The sequence below is a fragment of the Quercus suber genome, unplaced genomic scaffold (assembly GCF_002906115.3).
Source record: "Quercus suber isolate HL8 unplaced genomic scaffold, Cork oak 2.0 scaffold_42, whole genome shotgun sequence".
In the NCBI taxonomy this organism is placed as follows: domain Eukaryota; kingdom Viridiplantae; phylum Streptophyta; class Magnoliopsida; order Fagales; family Fagaceae; genus Quercus; species Quercus suber.
In genome coordinates this window covers 1,719,186-1,735,903 of record NW_027069507.1, presented here as the reverse complement: position 1 = coordinate 1,735,903, position 16,718 = coordinate 1,719,186, and the positions used below count along the sequence as shown (strand labels likewise).

The 16,718-nt window shown below is 35.3% G+C and overlaps 2 protein-coding genes and 1 non-coding gene across 3 annotated transcripts; 1 reads left to right on the top strand and 2 right to left on the bottom strand.

Moving 5' to 3' along the window:
* Positions 1-171: 171 nt before the first annotated feature.
* Positions 172-3,778, bottom strand: LOC112027778 (uncharacterized). Its single transcript, XR_010628160.1, has 3 exons — positions 3,348-3,778; positions 2,051-2,186; positions 172-519 (listed from the first exon to the last, which is right to left on the bottom strand). It is a non-coding gene; the product is annotated as an uncharacterized LOC112027778 (transcript).
* Positions 3,779-4,015: 237 nt separating this feature from the next.
* LOC136066651 (dehydration-responsive element-binding protein 1B-like) lies at positions 4,016-5,393 on the bottom strand. The gene has a single exon (XM_065771334.1). The coding sequence runs from the start codon at positions 5,107-5,109 to the stop codon at positions 4,426-4,428; it is 684 nt and encodes a 227-aa protein (XP_065627406.1). The 5' UTR covers positions 5,110-5,393; the 3' UTR covers positions 4,016-4,425.
* Positions 5,394-15,924: 10,531 nt separating this feature from the next.
* On the top strand, positions 15,925-16,692 carry LOC112022957 (uncharacterized). Its single transcript, XM_024055575.1, has one exon. It carries the CDS (start codon positions 15,925-15,927, stop codon positions 16,690-16,692), a length of 768 nt encoding a protein of 255 aa, XP_023911343.1.
* The last annotated feature ends 26 nt before the right edge of the window (positions 16,693-16,718 follow it).

The window sequence follows — 16,718 nt, the reverse complement described above, 5'->3', positions numbered from 1 at the left end:
AATGAAATAAGATAATTACCCAAAAAAAAAACTAATTTCCTGCAAATTGAAAGTGATCAGATCCAGCATCCCCAAAAAGGCTCCAATCTTCAAAATTGCAAGATCTCAAACTTCCCAGTACAAAATATGATCTTATCCGTCCCATCCACATTGTGACTCCAAGAAGCAATATAAGAAGAACAAGCATGGGACTTGCTAGAATCAAATTAATGGAATTACAGATATTCAAACAATGCATAACATGATAACAATAACATCTTAAAACACCATCGATATGAATTACTGAATTGAAAACTATATCAGCTCTAAGAGCCCCTTAAATAGAATCATCTCCAAACCCCATTGTTGCAAATCTGAAGCAAAAATTGGAAAGACCCAAGCTAATCATTGCTTCCAATCAAGAACTTTCTTAACCCTGCTTGCATCTCCCTTAAGGTTATCAACCTCAGTAGGCCTAAAATACCTCTTGTCAATCACAACATGATCTTTCCAATTCAAACCCACATACCCAAACGCAACCTGCAAGAACTCCTCCACAGTGTGAGAATCTTCCATGGCAATCTTTGATTTTTTTTTAGTAGTTAACCTATTTCAATGAAATAAAAAAAATAAAAAAAATAAAAAAAATAAAAAATAAAAACACTTTAGTTAACAGCAGGACTTTAACTGAAGTGTAACGGAGGACTAAGTTGACAAAAATTGAAACTTAGAGGACTGAAATAACAAAACTTAAACTTAAAGGACTGAAATGATAAAAATTGAAACTCTAAGGGTTAGTTTTGAATTTTAGCCAAAAAAAAATGTCAAAATATTTTTTTGAAATAGAATTTAATATAATAGCTTTCTTTCTTATATTGACTAGTCACTAAACTATGCGATGTACAGAAAAATTAAATAAAAATTACATCTACTTATCAACTCATGCTAGAAAAATGGCTTTATTGTTTCAATTTTTGAAACACTAACTTTGAAGTTCTTCACCGTTTATAATAAGCCAAAAGGCAAAACATCATCACAAAATAACAATTACACAACAAAAATATTTAACATAAGTATGTGTTCAATTAACATTTTTCAGCATAAATAATCAAGTCGACCATTATATGTATTCCAATTGTATTTTCATACCCATGGTCCAATGATCTTTATATTGATAAAATCGATGAAAAAAAAGTCCTTAACTATTGCATAACAACCAAAAAAATAAAATGGCAAACCAGCATCACACACTAAAAAAAGCTATCCGAATTTGAACATCAGTATGCACAAGCTATAATTGTTTTGCTAAATAAATTATCAAATCCACCATTGTACCAATACTCCAATTGGCAAAGGCACTTTCACACTTATGTCCAAAAATAAAAATTACATGAGGGCATTTGAACTAACAGTCTCGACCCAAGCATCCTCCTAGAATTTTAAGTCAGAAAGTTTTCAGCCAGTAACTTTGAGTAAAAATCACATTTGCACAAAATTTAAGTAGACTAACCCACCAACTTTTGAGCAAAGTGACATTCCTACTGCAGAGACCAAGCATTGTCTCACGTTTGGGAACACAAAAAAGCATGACCACAATAACACATAAGACATTTTGTCAAACATGTAGGATGCTGCAAACACACATTAAAATCAATGCCCATTACACATTACACAGACACAATCTCTAGATTGATGCTAAGAAAGGTGAACTTCTATATTTATTTTTGTTTTTTTGGCAAGTAGGCTTATCCTAATTTCCATTGTGGTAGTTAAATTTATAAAGAACATCAAATGGGATTCAAGATGCTCAGTTTAGATTGCTATAACATATAACATTAACACTATTTTACAACCATCTCTCCAAACTGAATAATACGAAGTACTCAAAGAAGATTGAACATATAACATTAACACTATATAGAATGTCAACCAACTCTTTTCGATATAATGGCTCTTGAGCTCTCTTTTCATTAAAATTTTCATGCCAAAAAGTCGATATACAAAGCAATGAGAATGTACAAAACCTACATATTTACAATTAGTGAGAGCACAAAGTTGACTCAATTTTTACCTGCACTGGAAGATACAATTTGACACTGGAGGAGCTCTTGAATTTGAACGGGATAACCATGGTTGATTCAAATCACCAGGGAAGATTGTGACTCAGATGGGAGTGGAGATGAAGAAGAATTCCCTGGTTACAAAGTCTATGTTGGGTTAGGGTTTGATTTCATAAATTAGAAAGATAGAATAACACTGCAATGTTGTAGCAGATTAACATACAAATAAACTACCAATTTAACATGACAAATCACAACTTTGTAATTTGGAAAACAAAAAATAACAAATTATAGTTGGCTTACCCATTTAACCTAAAATTGTTTGTATCCTAAAATTATCAAACACATTCTAACTAATAGAAATTGATATAAAATATTCACCTTGTGACATAACTTAATAAGTCTCAAACATGCAGCTTCAATAGCTTTAACACAATAAAAAATTAGCAAGATTCAGAGCAATTGAAGCTTATGCTTCATCTGGCTGGGACTTGAGAGAACAATGAGGAACCGCTGTTTATAATATGGAATAGACCTGATATATGAGGGAATAATAAGCAGAAATCATCACAACATGGCACCTATCAAATTCTCATAATTATGAGAGTCAATATAAAAGCAATAAAAGAAACTGGTGTCATGTCATCTTTACTTCATTCAAACCAAACAAGCATAATCAACAAAAAACCATAAATTCATTTCTGCAAAACAAATCTCACACTGTGTTGGCATGAAAAGAAACAATAAATAATCCAAACAACAATAGTAGATTTTCACAAAACAGACATAAAATTTTAACCAAGCCTAAAATCTTCCATGAGTCTAATTTCACTGAGACATTTTGTCAAGCACTTAGAGTGATGGGGAGGATTTTCACAAAAGACATAAAAATTTCACCAAGCCTTTAATCTTCATTGATTCTAATTTCACTGAGACATTTTGTCAAACACTTAGGGTGATGGGGTTGGCCTATTTTCACAAAGGACACCAATTCTTATTTCATTCTTTCAACCACTATACCAGCAAAAACATGAGAGAGAGAGAGAGAGAGAGAGAGAGAGAGCAAGAAAACTGATGAATTTGTTGATAGAAATTGGATTTTGAATAACATATGGAAGCCTCTATATGTTTTGAGACCCTGAGTTTCAGTTAATACATGCCCAAAATTCATGATTCACTTAAATATATTCTGGTTGCATTTTGATCAAAGCTCAAACTGGAAGATCGTCTCTACATATAAAATAGAGAAGAATTGAATAAGATAGCCAAATTGGATTGCAAACATAGATTATCAAAATAAAAACTCACCTGGAGATGATGAGGATGACCAGTGGATTAAGAAAAGCCAAATAAACACACGCAGAGACAGATTTTGAAGGAAGGGACCAATTCATGGTGATGGGGCTGGCCTGTCTTTACAAAGGAAAAATAGCTTCATCTCTCTAACTCTTCGACATAATCTCAATCTGATTTTTGTATAATTTAATAACTTTGCCGTATACACATGTCACACAAATATACACAACATCAGAGTTCCCAAGTCCCAAACTTTTGTTTTTAAAATGAAAAACCCTTGTGTTGAACTCAAACTCACTTACAAGAAGCAGTAGTTAAAGCTTGATTAGAAACCTTGAGAACGACCCATATATTGCACCAATTCCTTGTGACTTGTGAGCAAAATAAACCAGCAAGAAGGATTTGGACAAAATCAAAATCGAGAGAGAGAGAGAGAGAGAGAAACATACCCACAAAGAGTGCGAGGTAAATCCCTCAAAGCTCCAGTCATTTGATTTTCTGTCATCTTATCTCCTTATCTTCGTTTCACCGACACCCTTTGCTGCCTCTGTGCGTGAGTTTTTGGGTGGGTGGGAGAGCTTTGTCTCACCACTAACGAGTCCAAAACTCAATACTACGCTAAACCAAAACACCATGCCTTACCCACTTGCGTTTTTAATATAGTAGTAAATAGAAATAGATTTATAGATGTAACTACCCGAAATGGGTAGACTAACTTTTCCATTATTGTACATACATTATGTCAAATGGACTACAATATATTCTTTTTACAACATTGCTTTGCCATCTCTAACTTTCACTCACACTTACACTAATATAACTTGCACACTTACACTGACCCATATTTTATGGGGCTGCTTCAATTGAACACGACTCATACTAGTGTCTGGCATTTGCCCCAAATATGATATTCCCTAGTTAGTACTTTTTTTTCCCCTCGATAGTTTCCCCATAACACCGCACTTACTAAAAAACAATAAGCACGGAAAATAAAAATTACTGTATCTTCCAAATAAGCAACCATTCTATAATCTATATGCTAGACTACACTCAATACTATTAAGCTATAATAACATATTACTAATAAAAATCAAATTGAGTGACTCCATAATGACACATCAATATCGGTTTCCATGTTATCTTCACCATAATAATGAGGTGGAGGCAACAACATCCCCTCTGCCATATTTGTCAGCAACCTTGGCATGCCGAAAACCGCCTCATCATCCATAAAAAACACACCTTCCGCCTCCGTCTCTGTTGTCGCAGGCGACAGCGCATTTTTCCTCATTGGCCTCACTTCATCCTCAAATACCACATCTGACTCCGCGGGCCGAAATGCCTCGGCCGCCTCGGCTGCCGTCCGTTGAATATCCTTCGCTTCTGCCGACACAGGCACGGGTAGCCGCCACGCCGAGTCAGCAAAATTGAGACATGCAGACTTACCTCGGAGCGCAATTGCCGCCACATCATGTGCACGTGCTGCCATTTCTGCTGTAGGGAAAGTCCCAAGCCAAATTCTTGACTTCTTATTGGGCTCACGAACTTCACAAACCCATTTCCCAAAGTTCCTTCTTCTAACTCCACGGTACACTGGATGTCTTGTCTCCTTAAACTTCTTTCTCCCAGCTCGTTTCTTAGGATTTCTCGAAGCCAACATGACCTCCTCGTCTGACAAGTTTACCATGCGAGCACTGCTACTCTCTGACTCAGATGACCAAATATCAGACCCCACTAAATACTGTGAGTCTGAAAAATGCTTAAAAATATCCATATGTCCAAAACAAATCCAACTCTCAAAAGGGTCTTAATTAGCTATCAGCTCTTTTTTTTTTCTCACTCAGTGTACTCTAGTTAGATAGCTCTATTGTATAAGTAAGGGTGGGGTTGAAAGTAAGAATAAGAGGGAGAGATTGTATATATACGTTAGGATTATAGAAAGGGGCAGGGTGCGCAACACGGAGTGAGTGTGATAAGGATCCAGGCTGTGAAGTGGAGGATGGGATGGGGGTTGTTCCCCACGGTTTTAACATTTGGGAATGAAAAGATCCATTGATAATTATGAATTAAATTATAAAATTAAAATTAAAAAAAGTGGGGGGTGAGTTTGGAACCAGCTGGGCTTTTAAGCCAAGTGGATTATGGAAGGACACGTGGGGAATTTGACCAGTTCAGGATTTTGACTGAAAGTGATTAGGCCCTGTAGTTTTGCTAACTTTGCTTAAAAGGCAGTATGTGCGGTCTTTCTAGGGAGTAGCGAATGAATACTGGTGGTATAGGTGTCAGTTTCAGATTCAAGGGACGGTCCGTCTTTGTCACTGTCAATGCTGATCATGCATTGTCAAAAGATATTATCAACTTTGATTCCTCCAACAAATAAAAAATGCAAAAAAGACAAAAAAATAAAATTTGTCAGAAAAAGTCAAAAAAAAATTCTAAATAGTATTACAAAACTGAAAAAAAATGACAGGAATTGCAAAAAAAAAAAAAGACAAAAATTGTGCTAAGAAAAAGTAAAAAAATTTTGTAGTTAACGAGTACCATTCAGTGTTTGTTAACGCAGTCCATAAAAAATATACTTTCAACTTTTGCACCAGTACGAGGAGGCAAATTACTTGCCGATTTTCATTTTTTACTAATATTTTTCACCTACTATTATTTTTAATGCCTACAGCTTTATTTGATTTTATATTCTTAGACTTCGTTTGGTTACAAAATGAGGGAAGAGAAGAGAAGAGAAATTAATGATAGAAAGGAAATGAGAAAGAAAAGAATAGAAATAAAATTTCTCTTGTTTGTTTGGAAATGGGGAGAGAAGGGGAAAAGAAAGAAGAATAATACACTTTGCTTTCCTTTGAAGAAGAATAATATATGTTTTTTTTACTTTTATGGCCATATAAATGTGAAAGATATATGAAAGTTATAAGCAAATATTTAACTTTATGTCATATGATATTATTATATATAGACCCTATTTAAAAAAAAAAAAAAAAAAAAAAAACCATTGTCTCCCTTCAAAGCTGCCTAAATTGGGTGGATTACACATCTGTGGGCTTAAGAGAAATGGTTTTTGCCCCTTTATTTTTTTTCTTCCAGGGTAACCAAACAGAGGAAAAACTATCATTCTTCTCATTTCTCTTCTCTTCCTTTCTCAAGTAGCATTTTCAAACACACGGTTAGAGTTCATTTGAGTCTAGATGTTTTTTGCTAGTTCTTTTAGCTTTTAGCTTAAACATACAGTTTTTTAAAACCTTATTTTTTATTACTTCTTTAAAGAACAAGCATACTTTAACACATTTTTAACAAAAACTAAATAAACAAATGTTTAACACACAATTAGTCAATTATTTCTCTTAATTTTAATCAAGTTGTCTTTTTTTTAATTATCATTTTAATTTCTCTCTTTTAAATTTGATCAAATTATTTCATGTGATTCTCTCTCTTTATTCATCAACTAGATCTATAATTATCTTTAACTGAATTACTTTATTTTACATCATTTTTGTTGTTGTAAATTTTCATTTATTTATATTAACAATTGACCTTTAGAAATTACCAATAACAATAAAATAAAAAATTCTAAACCGTGTAAATTATATTTCTATTTTACCAACAAAAAAGGCAATGTATTCTATTTTGCAATGGCAATTTGTTCTATCTTTTTTTTCCTAATTATTTTGTTCAAGCATTATTTTTTTCTCTCATTAGTCATTTTATCTCATAAGAGCATTCACATCCGATCATGCATTATATAATCACTTTAAAATATACCTTACACCTCATTCTCTACTCTCTTACCCACTCTATTTAGATATTAATTTTTATTCTATCTTTGTTCTTTTTGTACACTTTCTTTATTATTTGTTTTTCACATTCATTTTTTATATATATAAATAATTAACACTAGGTGGAACAAAATAAATATTTTTAATTTTATATAGGAAAAATGCTAAGAGATCCTCTAAACTTTTAGGTAGTGGTCATTACACCCTTGAAGGGTATAAACTTTTATTTTTACCGATTTACTTCATAAATTCTACACGTGCCAAGTACTTTTGCTTAACTGCTGTTACAATTATCTAACAATACTCATGTGAAACGCATGTGGACTCAGAAAGGGAGAGAGAGAGAGAGAGAGTCGTTGATCTGGACTGCAACAACTATTGCAGTTTAACCAAAAGGCCAATATATAGTTTCTTCGTCAACTACATTGACCATATTTCTCTGGTTGAGAATTTTTTTCTCTTCACCTTTGTACCTAACAACAATTATGAGCTTGCCATTGGGACTAGGAATAATTTTAAAAGGCCAAAGCTTCATGTCGATTTGAACAGAAGGGTCAAAGAATCAAGTTGGATAATTTTTGGTTTGGTAGAGTGTTTGTGAAATGGTAATCGTGCTTTGGGTTTAAGAATTTGTATTGGGATTGGAATAGGAGGTGAGATTTTTAACAATTTCAGTAGTTTTAGTATGTAATCATCTATAGTAATCATCTATATTTAGATGATATTGTAAGTATGTAACAATATGTAAAAATTTTCAGAATAATTAATTATGCATTAACCCGTCTGATAACATTATTTAAATATTATAAAAATATATATAAATAAAAAAGTATTATAAAAATATGTGTTGTGTTATTTAAAGAACACAATTAAACACTCCCATGATCAAATGTGAAAGTGTTTTTGATAACTTTCTGTTAAAGAAATATCTTCTAAAATGTTAGGAAAAATAGTACAAGAATATTCTTCATAGTACGATATGGCTTTTTAACACGAGGGAGAATTGAAAAAAAATTTGGTGAGTAATTGAAAGCTATAGAACGTTCTTGGAAGCTACGAGGAAGCGTGTGTGAAACAGTGGGGCAACAGCAAGGCTGACGTGGCGCATCGAAACAACAGACAAATGTACAGACACCTTTTTTTTGAGATGACGTCACACAGTTTCCAAAACACGGTTGACAGTTAATAACATAAATAAATATATAACCGCCACATATGTTAACGTATCAGTTGGTTTCATTAAAAAAAGACAGACAAAGATGGTTTTGCCGCGTAACCGCGTATTGAAAATGAAACTCTCAGTGGATCCCCACTACATTTTTCTTAGTGATTTAATTGATCTAGAAACCTCTATTTTGGTTGGTTGGATTATGTTTGTTTTTTCTGAGGGTCCCACTTTGGAATCCATTTTGTGAACTTTGGTCGTCTGTTACAGTTGGAAATAACTGAAGGAAGTTAGGGAGGAAACTGGGAGTGTTGTTTTCACTTTACACAAACATCATGAAGACCCATTCTTTTCCTTCTTAAATAAATTTTTTTTTTTTGGGAACCTTTTAAATGATTAATTAAAGGAAAGAAAGAAAATATAAATATCCATCGTGCTTAAAAAGATACAAGTGGAACTGAATGATTGAATGGATAAGGTGGACTGTCATCACCTGAAAGGAATTTATTATTTCATCTTATCTAGTTTTGGTGTCAAGTTGAACGGAAATCTTATTATGGGTCCCTTGCCTAGCTAAAGAAAGCTTGACGTTTTCATGGGTGTGATTAGTCGTGTGCCACGAGTTTATTACAATGGGAAACGAAATTTTTTATTTATTTATTGTAATAAGTGTTTATTACAATAATTTTGAATTTATTACAACAAAAAATTTCATTAGGAAATAGTAGCTTTTTTTTTTTTTTTTAATTGTCATTAACAAAATTGTAGGTTAAAAATTGTGAAAAGTATTTTGAAAATGGTATGATTTTAGGCTTATTGTTATCACTCACTAATATCATTTGAATCAATATTCTAGAGACAATTTTTTCTCTCTCTCTCTCTCTTAAAGAGTAATGTTACGTACATAACAATTTTAACAATATTTTTATAATATATTTTTAGTGGTAATTTGATATTTGTTTTTATCTTGGACCATCACTGATATCAAATTTTTATTCATTAAGAACAATTTGCCACCTAAACAATATATTTGTTAGAGAGTAGATCTTACAGGTAAGACTTAGCAAATCGTATATGGACTACAAGAGATTGGATTCACGCCAAAAAGATAAGAAAATACAGTTTAAAGGGAAAAATGTTCCTTAGTCAAGTCCGAGGATCAAGTGTTCTTATATTCACTCAAGCTTCTCTAAGTACAAGATGTTTTCTGTTTCTTTCTCTTGTTTGATTTTCTTTCTCAGTGATTACATACCTCAGTTCTCAGGATCTTTTCTTTATATAGTATTACTCCTTTTCAATCCTAGCCTTCCATCTGTTGATTGTGTAAGTGATCTTCTAGATGCTTATCCCATCAAAGCCATCCTGGAACCTTTGTATATAGCTGTAAAGCTCAACATCACTGTTTAGACATCATTTTCACATAAATGTGGTCAGTTGGTTAGGTGCAAAACATTTAATGTGGTGGTAGCAGCTTTCTTCTCAAATATTTCATAGTTCACTGTGGATTCTTTTATTTGAAGCTTATCCTTAGAAGTATGGTGCCCTCTTGCACGGTATCTTCTAGGCAACCGAGCTCCGATCCCCCACAACGTTTCCTGAGGAAGTTTGGATCTCCAAGAGATAATCTTTGTTCGTCATTACTTGTCCTTGTCCTCGTCCCTTTGCTATACAAGCTTATCTTAATGTTCAACCCTCTTCGAGTTATTCTACATCCTTAAACAAGGCCCACGGCCTAATATTCCTACTCGGCTAATTTATCCCCACAGTTGTTAATGTAACATTACTCTTTTCTTAAGTATTGGGTTAAGGCCGGACCTAGGATTTCAACCAAATACAAATCAATATGGTATTAACAAACTATCAACCAAGATAAATACATAAAATTATTGTTTCTTAATACATTAAGATTAAATCATCTACCAACAACGACAAAAAAACACAAAATAATATTTATGGGCACCAGACACTACTCACGTAATTGTACTTGGGCCCTCAATTTATTTATATGTGGGCTTTCTCTCGATCCTACTAATAGAGCTCCAACCTTAGTCTGATATGCTCTTGTCAATGTTTGGCCTCTCACCCTCTTCCTCACTTCCCTCTAGTTTTCCAACACTTTACTCTCTCTCTCTCTCTCTCTCTCTCTCTCTCCTATGGTTTTGTCCTCCTTTATAACCCTCCGTGAGTGGGGTGGCCATCATTTCTTTCCCACTCACTCACATATTCCCACGTCCCCCAGAATCCCAAGGGATCCTCATGAATTTAGAGGATTCCCTCGAAACTTGTTCCAAACGCCGAATAGTGTTCAGGAGTGGATTCCTTTCAAGATCGTCAATTCTCGCTGACTGACTTCTCAGAGGATTACACACAGACTCCCTTTATGATCAGTTTAGATTATCAACCTCTAGGCGACCCCTCAGATGTGGTCGCATTAATCCTCGATACTCAGCCAGTGTCGGGCATGCTATGACGGATTCCAGGGTCACCTCCCTTAGGCGTACCAAACATACGTCACTCGATGGGCCTTAGGCCTAGCGTCAGACTTTCGTTTAGGTGGGTCGACCTGTTTTCTTAGGCCCAACCCACCCACAATATTGTTTTTTAAGAGCATCAACTATTGCCAAAATATATATATATATATTCTCACATACCAAAAATTACTTTTGCGACTTTAATATAACATTTGAAATATCTCATACAGTAGTGTTTTTGTTATTTGGTGTCCTAAACACTAAATATTTAGCATTTAGAACACTTGATGCTAGTACTCTAATACTAGGCTTAATAGATTTTTTATTTTTTATTTTAAAGTTTTGCTTTTTATTAAATTTTTTAGTTGAGTAGTTACTAGTTGGGCTAGGCTAATTAAAATGGAGGAGATCTAAGTTTTTGAAAGAGGGAATCGTAGCTCTAAAAATATAAATATAGAACCAATAAATTTTTTTTTTCTTTGGGCTAGGGGGTTGGGCCCCCTTGGGTCTGTCCCTATATTGGGTTGATACGTTGTAATTAGTGAACACAACTAACACGATATTAACGGTGGACCATATAAAAGTTATTGCTCTACTCACATCTTTATGGGTAAGGATTTGCTGCAAACTAAGTTGCAGCAACTCTTACAAAAATGCACATGTGTCAATACCTCAGATAGACATTAGTCCAGACTTGTATTTAAATAAAAACTTTCTTGTCAAGATTGAATTTTTTACCAAATGGTCATTTGACACGTGTGTATTTTGCACGAGTTGGTGCAACTTAGTTGGCAGCAAATCCTTACACCAATTTTATTACTTACAACAAATTGTGAAATTCATTTTAAAAAAATATTGTAAAATAAGCTGTAAAGTGATTTGGCTTGCGCTTAGTATTTCAATGCGTTGGACTCAAAATAAACAATATATATATATATATATATTAAAAAAACGCAACACAACATGTATTTTAAATGAACATGTGTTGCTCTCATATCATAGATAGTGGATTAAACCACTAAACAAAAAAAGCTTTACTCATTACAGAAAAAGTTTTATGTCTTAAGTCTTATGATTGCTCTATTTGAATTTGCCTAGCTGGGTTGATTGGTAAAGCCCGTTCGTTTGTCGCACACGATTGTACCATTGCGTTTAACAATCAGCGCAGACGTTGGAGCTGAAAGTAACAGTTTCTAGGTTCGGGCCGAAAGTCCCATTTTTTAGACCACATGGAAGAAGAATTCACAAATTGCCAAGTTGTCCCAATTGTTCGAACACAGATTTTGCACGAGTTCACTTTACATGACCATGTCCATGATGTCTATCTTGGCCAATATTTTTTGCCAACTTGTTTTATTTCTTTATCAAATGCTGTCTTTGGGTAGGCAAAGTTGATGAATTGCGTTGAAAATAGAAACTGCTAGGAAATGACATATAATAAAAATTCTCTAAAATCTTTAGAAGCTTATAATTAAGATATATTTTGGCTAAACCCAAGCGTAGTAATTGACTGCTTAGGTTGAAGCAATTGACTTTTCTTTATTTATTTATTTTGGCATCTCGTAGCTTGAAGCAATTGAGCATCCTCAATCAGCATTTAATGTTTCTTTTCCGCAATAAGCAATCGATTTTTTTTATATCTGATTTACCTTCTTTTTTTTTTTTTTTTTAAGATTCCACTGCCGCAGCAGCTACCAGCCTACCAATATGGTGAGCTTGGTTGGCATTGTCTTGTGAATTTGAGATTTACTTTGTTGTTTGATTACTTGGGATCTGTTTGGTTTCACTAATTTTCGTCACTTGTTACTTATTTTTTGTAAGTCCCAATATCCTATGCCTAAAATGTGTGTTTGGCCATATTTTCAGTTTCAATTTTCATCACTAAAAACTCAACAAAATGAGTGATAAGTGAGTGAAAATGAAAACAAGATTTATGTGTTTCTAAGTAGGGGTATTCACTAAACCGCACAAACCGCACCAAAACCGCCCGCAAATTGGCATAATCGCACTGCACCGCAAGTAATAGTGCACCGCACTGCACCCTCTCTATATATTAATATATTTATTTATTTTTAATATTAAATATATTATTAATAGTTTAATAACCCTAGTTTTCAACAACAAAAAAAAGTTTAATAACCCTATCAAGTGTTGAATAGAAAAGCCAACTCAAAATAAAGAAAACCTAGCTCAATAATTTAAAACTTGGCCTAAAAAGAAGGAAAAATTAGTTTTGGGCTGAGCAGGAAAAGTTCAAAATTTGAAAAATATACCGACTTCAAACCACATCTTATACATAGTATTGCATATGTGACCGCAAAAATAAGGTGTGATGCAGTTATAGTTTTAGCTAAACCGCACAGCAAAGTACGGTGTTAAAAATTACCTAAAACCGCACTGTATCACACCGCGAACACTCCTATTTCTAAGTAATGAAAACAGAATGATTGTGGCAAAGTTGTAACAACATGCAAGCTCTGGGCCCACGATCAGTGTATTGCCTAATCCGTGGCCAGTCCATTAACTCCCCCAATGGCTCTCTCCTCTCTCATACCAGACCTCTAATTTTTTCTTTCTTTCTTTTTTGTTTTGCCTTCTTCCTCCTCTCTCCCCAAGCCAGCCTCTGCCATTAATAGAAGCCATGGTTCTCCCATCTTCGTGCTTGGGGTGTAACTGGTTCGAGTTTGTCGATTTTTAAGGCAATTTTTACACCAAACCGAGGATATCAGTTTTGCCATACTTGAAACCAACACCGATTTGTAAGGAAGGAATGCCGAACCAAATTGACTACAGTCGGTTTTGGTTTTGTTCGGTCAATTTCAGTGTTTGGAATGTGAGAAAAAAAGAATCAAAAAGAAAAAGAGAAGAAGAAATACCTGTAGAAAAACCATGATTGCCAAGAAAATCCCAAATCATGTATTTTCACTTTTTCAGCAGACAAACAACACAAAAAACAAACCAAATCAAACAAACAACTCACACTTTAACAGAAAAGAACATACCCATGACAACGTAGTTTTGTGTTATAAGGAGAAAGAAAACTAAGATCTTATTATCATCATGGTTCGAACTTGGGCCAAGTGTTGTCACATGTGTGTCTTGAAATATTTTGTACATAATAATATTTAATACATATCGATCGGTTTTGGTTTGTTTCAGATTTTTACTATTTGAACCAAAACTGAAACCGAAACTGAAATACACCAAAACCAAACTGAAATTTTGAACACGGTTCAATCTTTTTTTTTTTTTTTTTTTCGGTTTTATGCACTTTGTGCTTTGTCATCTCGACGGCCCAAAAGCTGAAATTGATTGAGTATCTCAGTCTCCACAAGGTAGATCATTATCTCCTNATCTCAGATTTTACAATTATATTTTCCCGTGTTTTCTCAAGAAACAAATGGGAATTACAGATCGAAGAAGGAGAAAACTTGGTTAGAGAGAGAGAGAGAGAGAGAGAGAGAGAGAGAGAAATTCCTATCAACAAAACAAAGAAAAAATAAATAAAGAGATTGATCCAGAGAAAACAAACAAAGAACAAACTAGAAATACAAACCCACCAAACTAAATCCAAGCAAAAAGAGTGGTAGAACTTCTTTCGATCTCCAATGGCTTCTCATCTAAGGGATGAGTGAAGAGGGAGAGAGGGGATGGGGCGGCTGAGAAGAGAAGATGAGAGAGAAAATGAAAATGATTAGGGGAAATGGGAAATAGGAAGGGGCGACTGAATGAGAAATGTGTAGGCTAGGGTTTTATGTTGTGTTTTAAATAGAATCAAAACGACGTAGTTTTGATAATAGTAACTTAAAAAATGAAAAGAAAAAAAAAAGGCTGTTGTGGAGGTTAGAACCTTGGACAGGACCCTCAGAAAATACATGACACGTGTGTTAACCACTAAGGTAACTTAGGTTTATGAACATTTTTTATAAATAAATATTTTATACATAAATATTTTATAAATAGTAATATTTAATACATAAATATTTTATAAATAGTAATGTGGGGTTAAAGAATTTGGCAACCGCGGCCCACTTTATACTAAGCCCAAATCCTACGTCGAGGAGAAAGAAATGTCCGAGGACGAAAGAAGCAAGTCCAAGGTGCCCTGAAACATCGCCGAGGACAATCCTGTCCTCGGCCAACCAAGATCACAGAAGGGAAGAGTGGCATGCCATCAAAGGCAGCCTCCCAGAGCATCCCAAGGAAAAGGACAGGTACAATGGGTTAGCCATGGGAACACGGCGGAGGAGCAATTCAAGGAGAAACTGTCAACTCCGCATTAAATGCCCACAACTAACGTCCTGGCCGCATTAATGGGGAAATGACCCCTGAATAGTGCTGCCTTGGTTGCTGCAACTCACAAGAGGTTTAGGAAGGTGGCTGATGGGACAAACACTTAAGTAGTGACGTACATGATTAACAAATGGAAGGCCAAGATCAACTAGAAGGGGGTATATAATGTAAGAAATCCTCCAGGAAAAGGGGGGGTTGAAAAATAGAAAGCACAGTAACAATTTATATTGTCTTCAAAGTCATTGTAACCAGACACGGAATAAATAATAAGAACAATAAGCCCCTCAGAGGAGGGCCAAGGACCAAATTTTACACTTTAGTTCACGTCCTTGTTATTCAACCCATTCATTGCCATGTCTAGTTGTTGTAACCTTTACTAAGGCCTAGTTTTTCAATCCACTCTCTATAAATTTATTGTATTGGGCTAGTTGGGGTCTGAGTCCATTCATCCAATAGAAGAAGTGCTCAAATCCAGTCCCTACAATTGGCACCATCTGTGGGAAGAACTTGTGTCTTAGTAAGGGTAACAATCAAGCATAACAGGATCAGGCCTTCATCAAGCAGGCTCCCATCAGCCTGAACCGGCCAAATCCCAACAACAGGGTAACTTTCCCAACCCTAAGCATGATCGAAATGAAGAGAATGGGAGGTTTCGAGAGGGAAGTGTGCACACCATTCAAACCGGCAGGAGCCACTCTCGTGTGAGGAGTCACGTACTCCAGAGACAAAATAACAACCGGCCTATGCAACAAGAAGAAGTTAGGAGCCACGTATCTCAGAGACAGAATGATAATCAGGTCATGCAACGAGAAATAGAAGATTTAAAGAGATAGCTGCGCCATGCATAACGAAGGCGGTCTCATTCTAGCCCTAACATGCCCTCCAGTGATGAAGGCGATAATGACTATAGACCAAGATCGCGAACCCCTCCAAGCGAGACTTTCTCTCACGAAGAAGAGTACTACCGTAGACATAAACATAAAAGCCCATCTCCAAGGGGCATGAGAAACGATGCCATGAGCAGGGCATTGGATCAACTCTCCAAGTCACCTTTCACACGCTACATAGAAGGGGCTACGCTTCCTTGGCGATTCCAACAGCCAACCTTTACCATTTATAACAACAAAACAGATCCCGTGGAGCATGTGAGACAGTTTAACCAAAGGATAGCTGTCCATTCTAAAAACGAGGCGTTGATGTGCAAGGTTTTCCCATCTAGCTTGGGACCAGTGGCGATGAGGTGGTTCAATGGCTTAAAAACGAATTCCATAGATTCATATAGGCAGCTAACCCAAGCCTTTGGCTCCCATTTCGTTACAAACAGCAGGGCTCCTCGGCCCTTGAGTGCGTTATTGTCCTTATCCATGCATGATGGAGAAACTCTAAAGGCCTACTCGGATAGATATTGGAAGATGTATAATGATATGGATGGCGATTTTGATGATGTCGCCCTCAGCACCTTCAAAAATAGTCTCCTAGCCGAGCATGGCTTGATGAAGTCTCTAATTGGCAAGCCTACCACCAATGTGCGCCAATTAATGGATCGGATCGATAAGTATAAACGATTAGAGGAAGACCAGCTGCAAGGCAAGGGAAAAGAGAAGGTTATCCCTCAGGAGAGGAAGGATTTTAGGTCAGACTAGTATAACAACAGCCGCCCAAGGAGAGA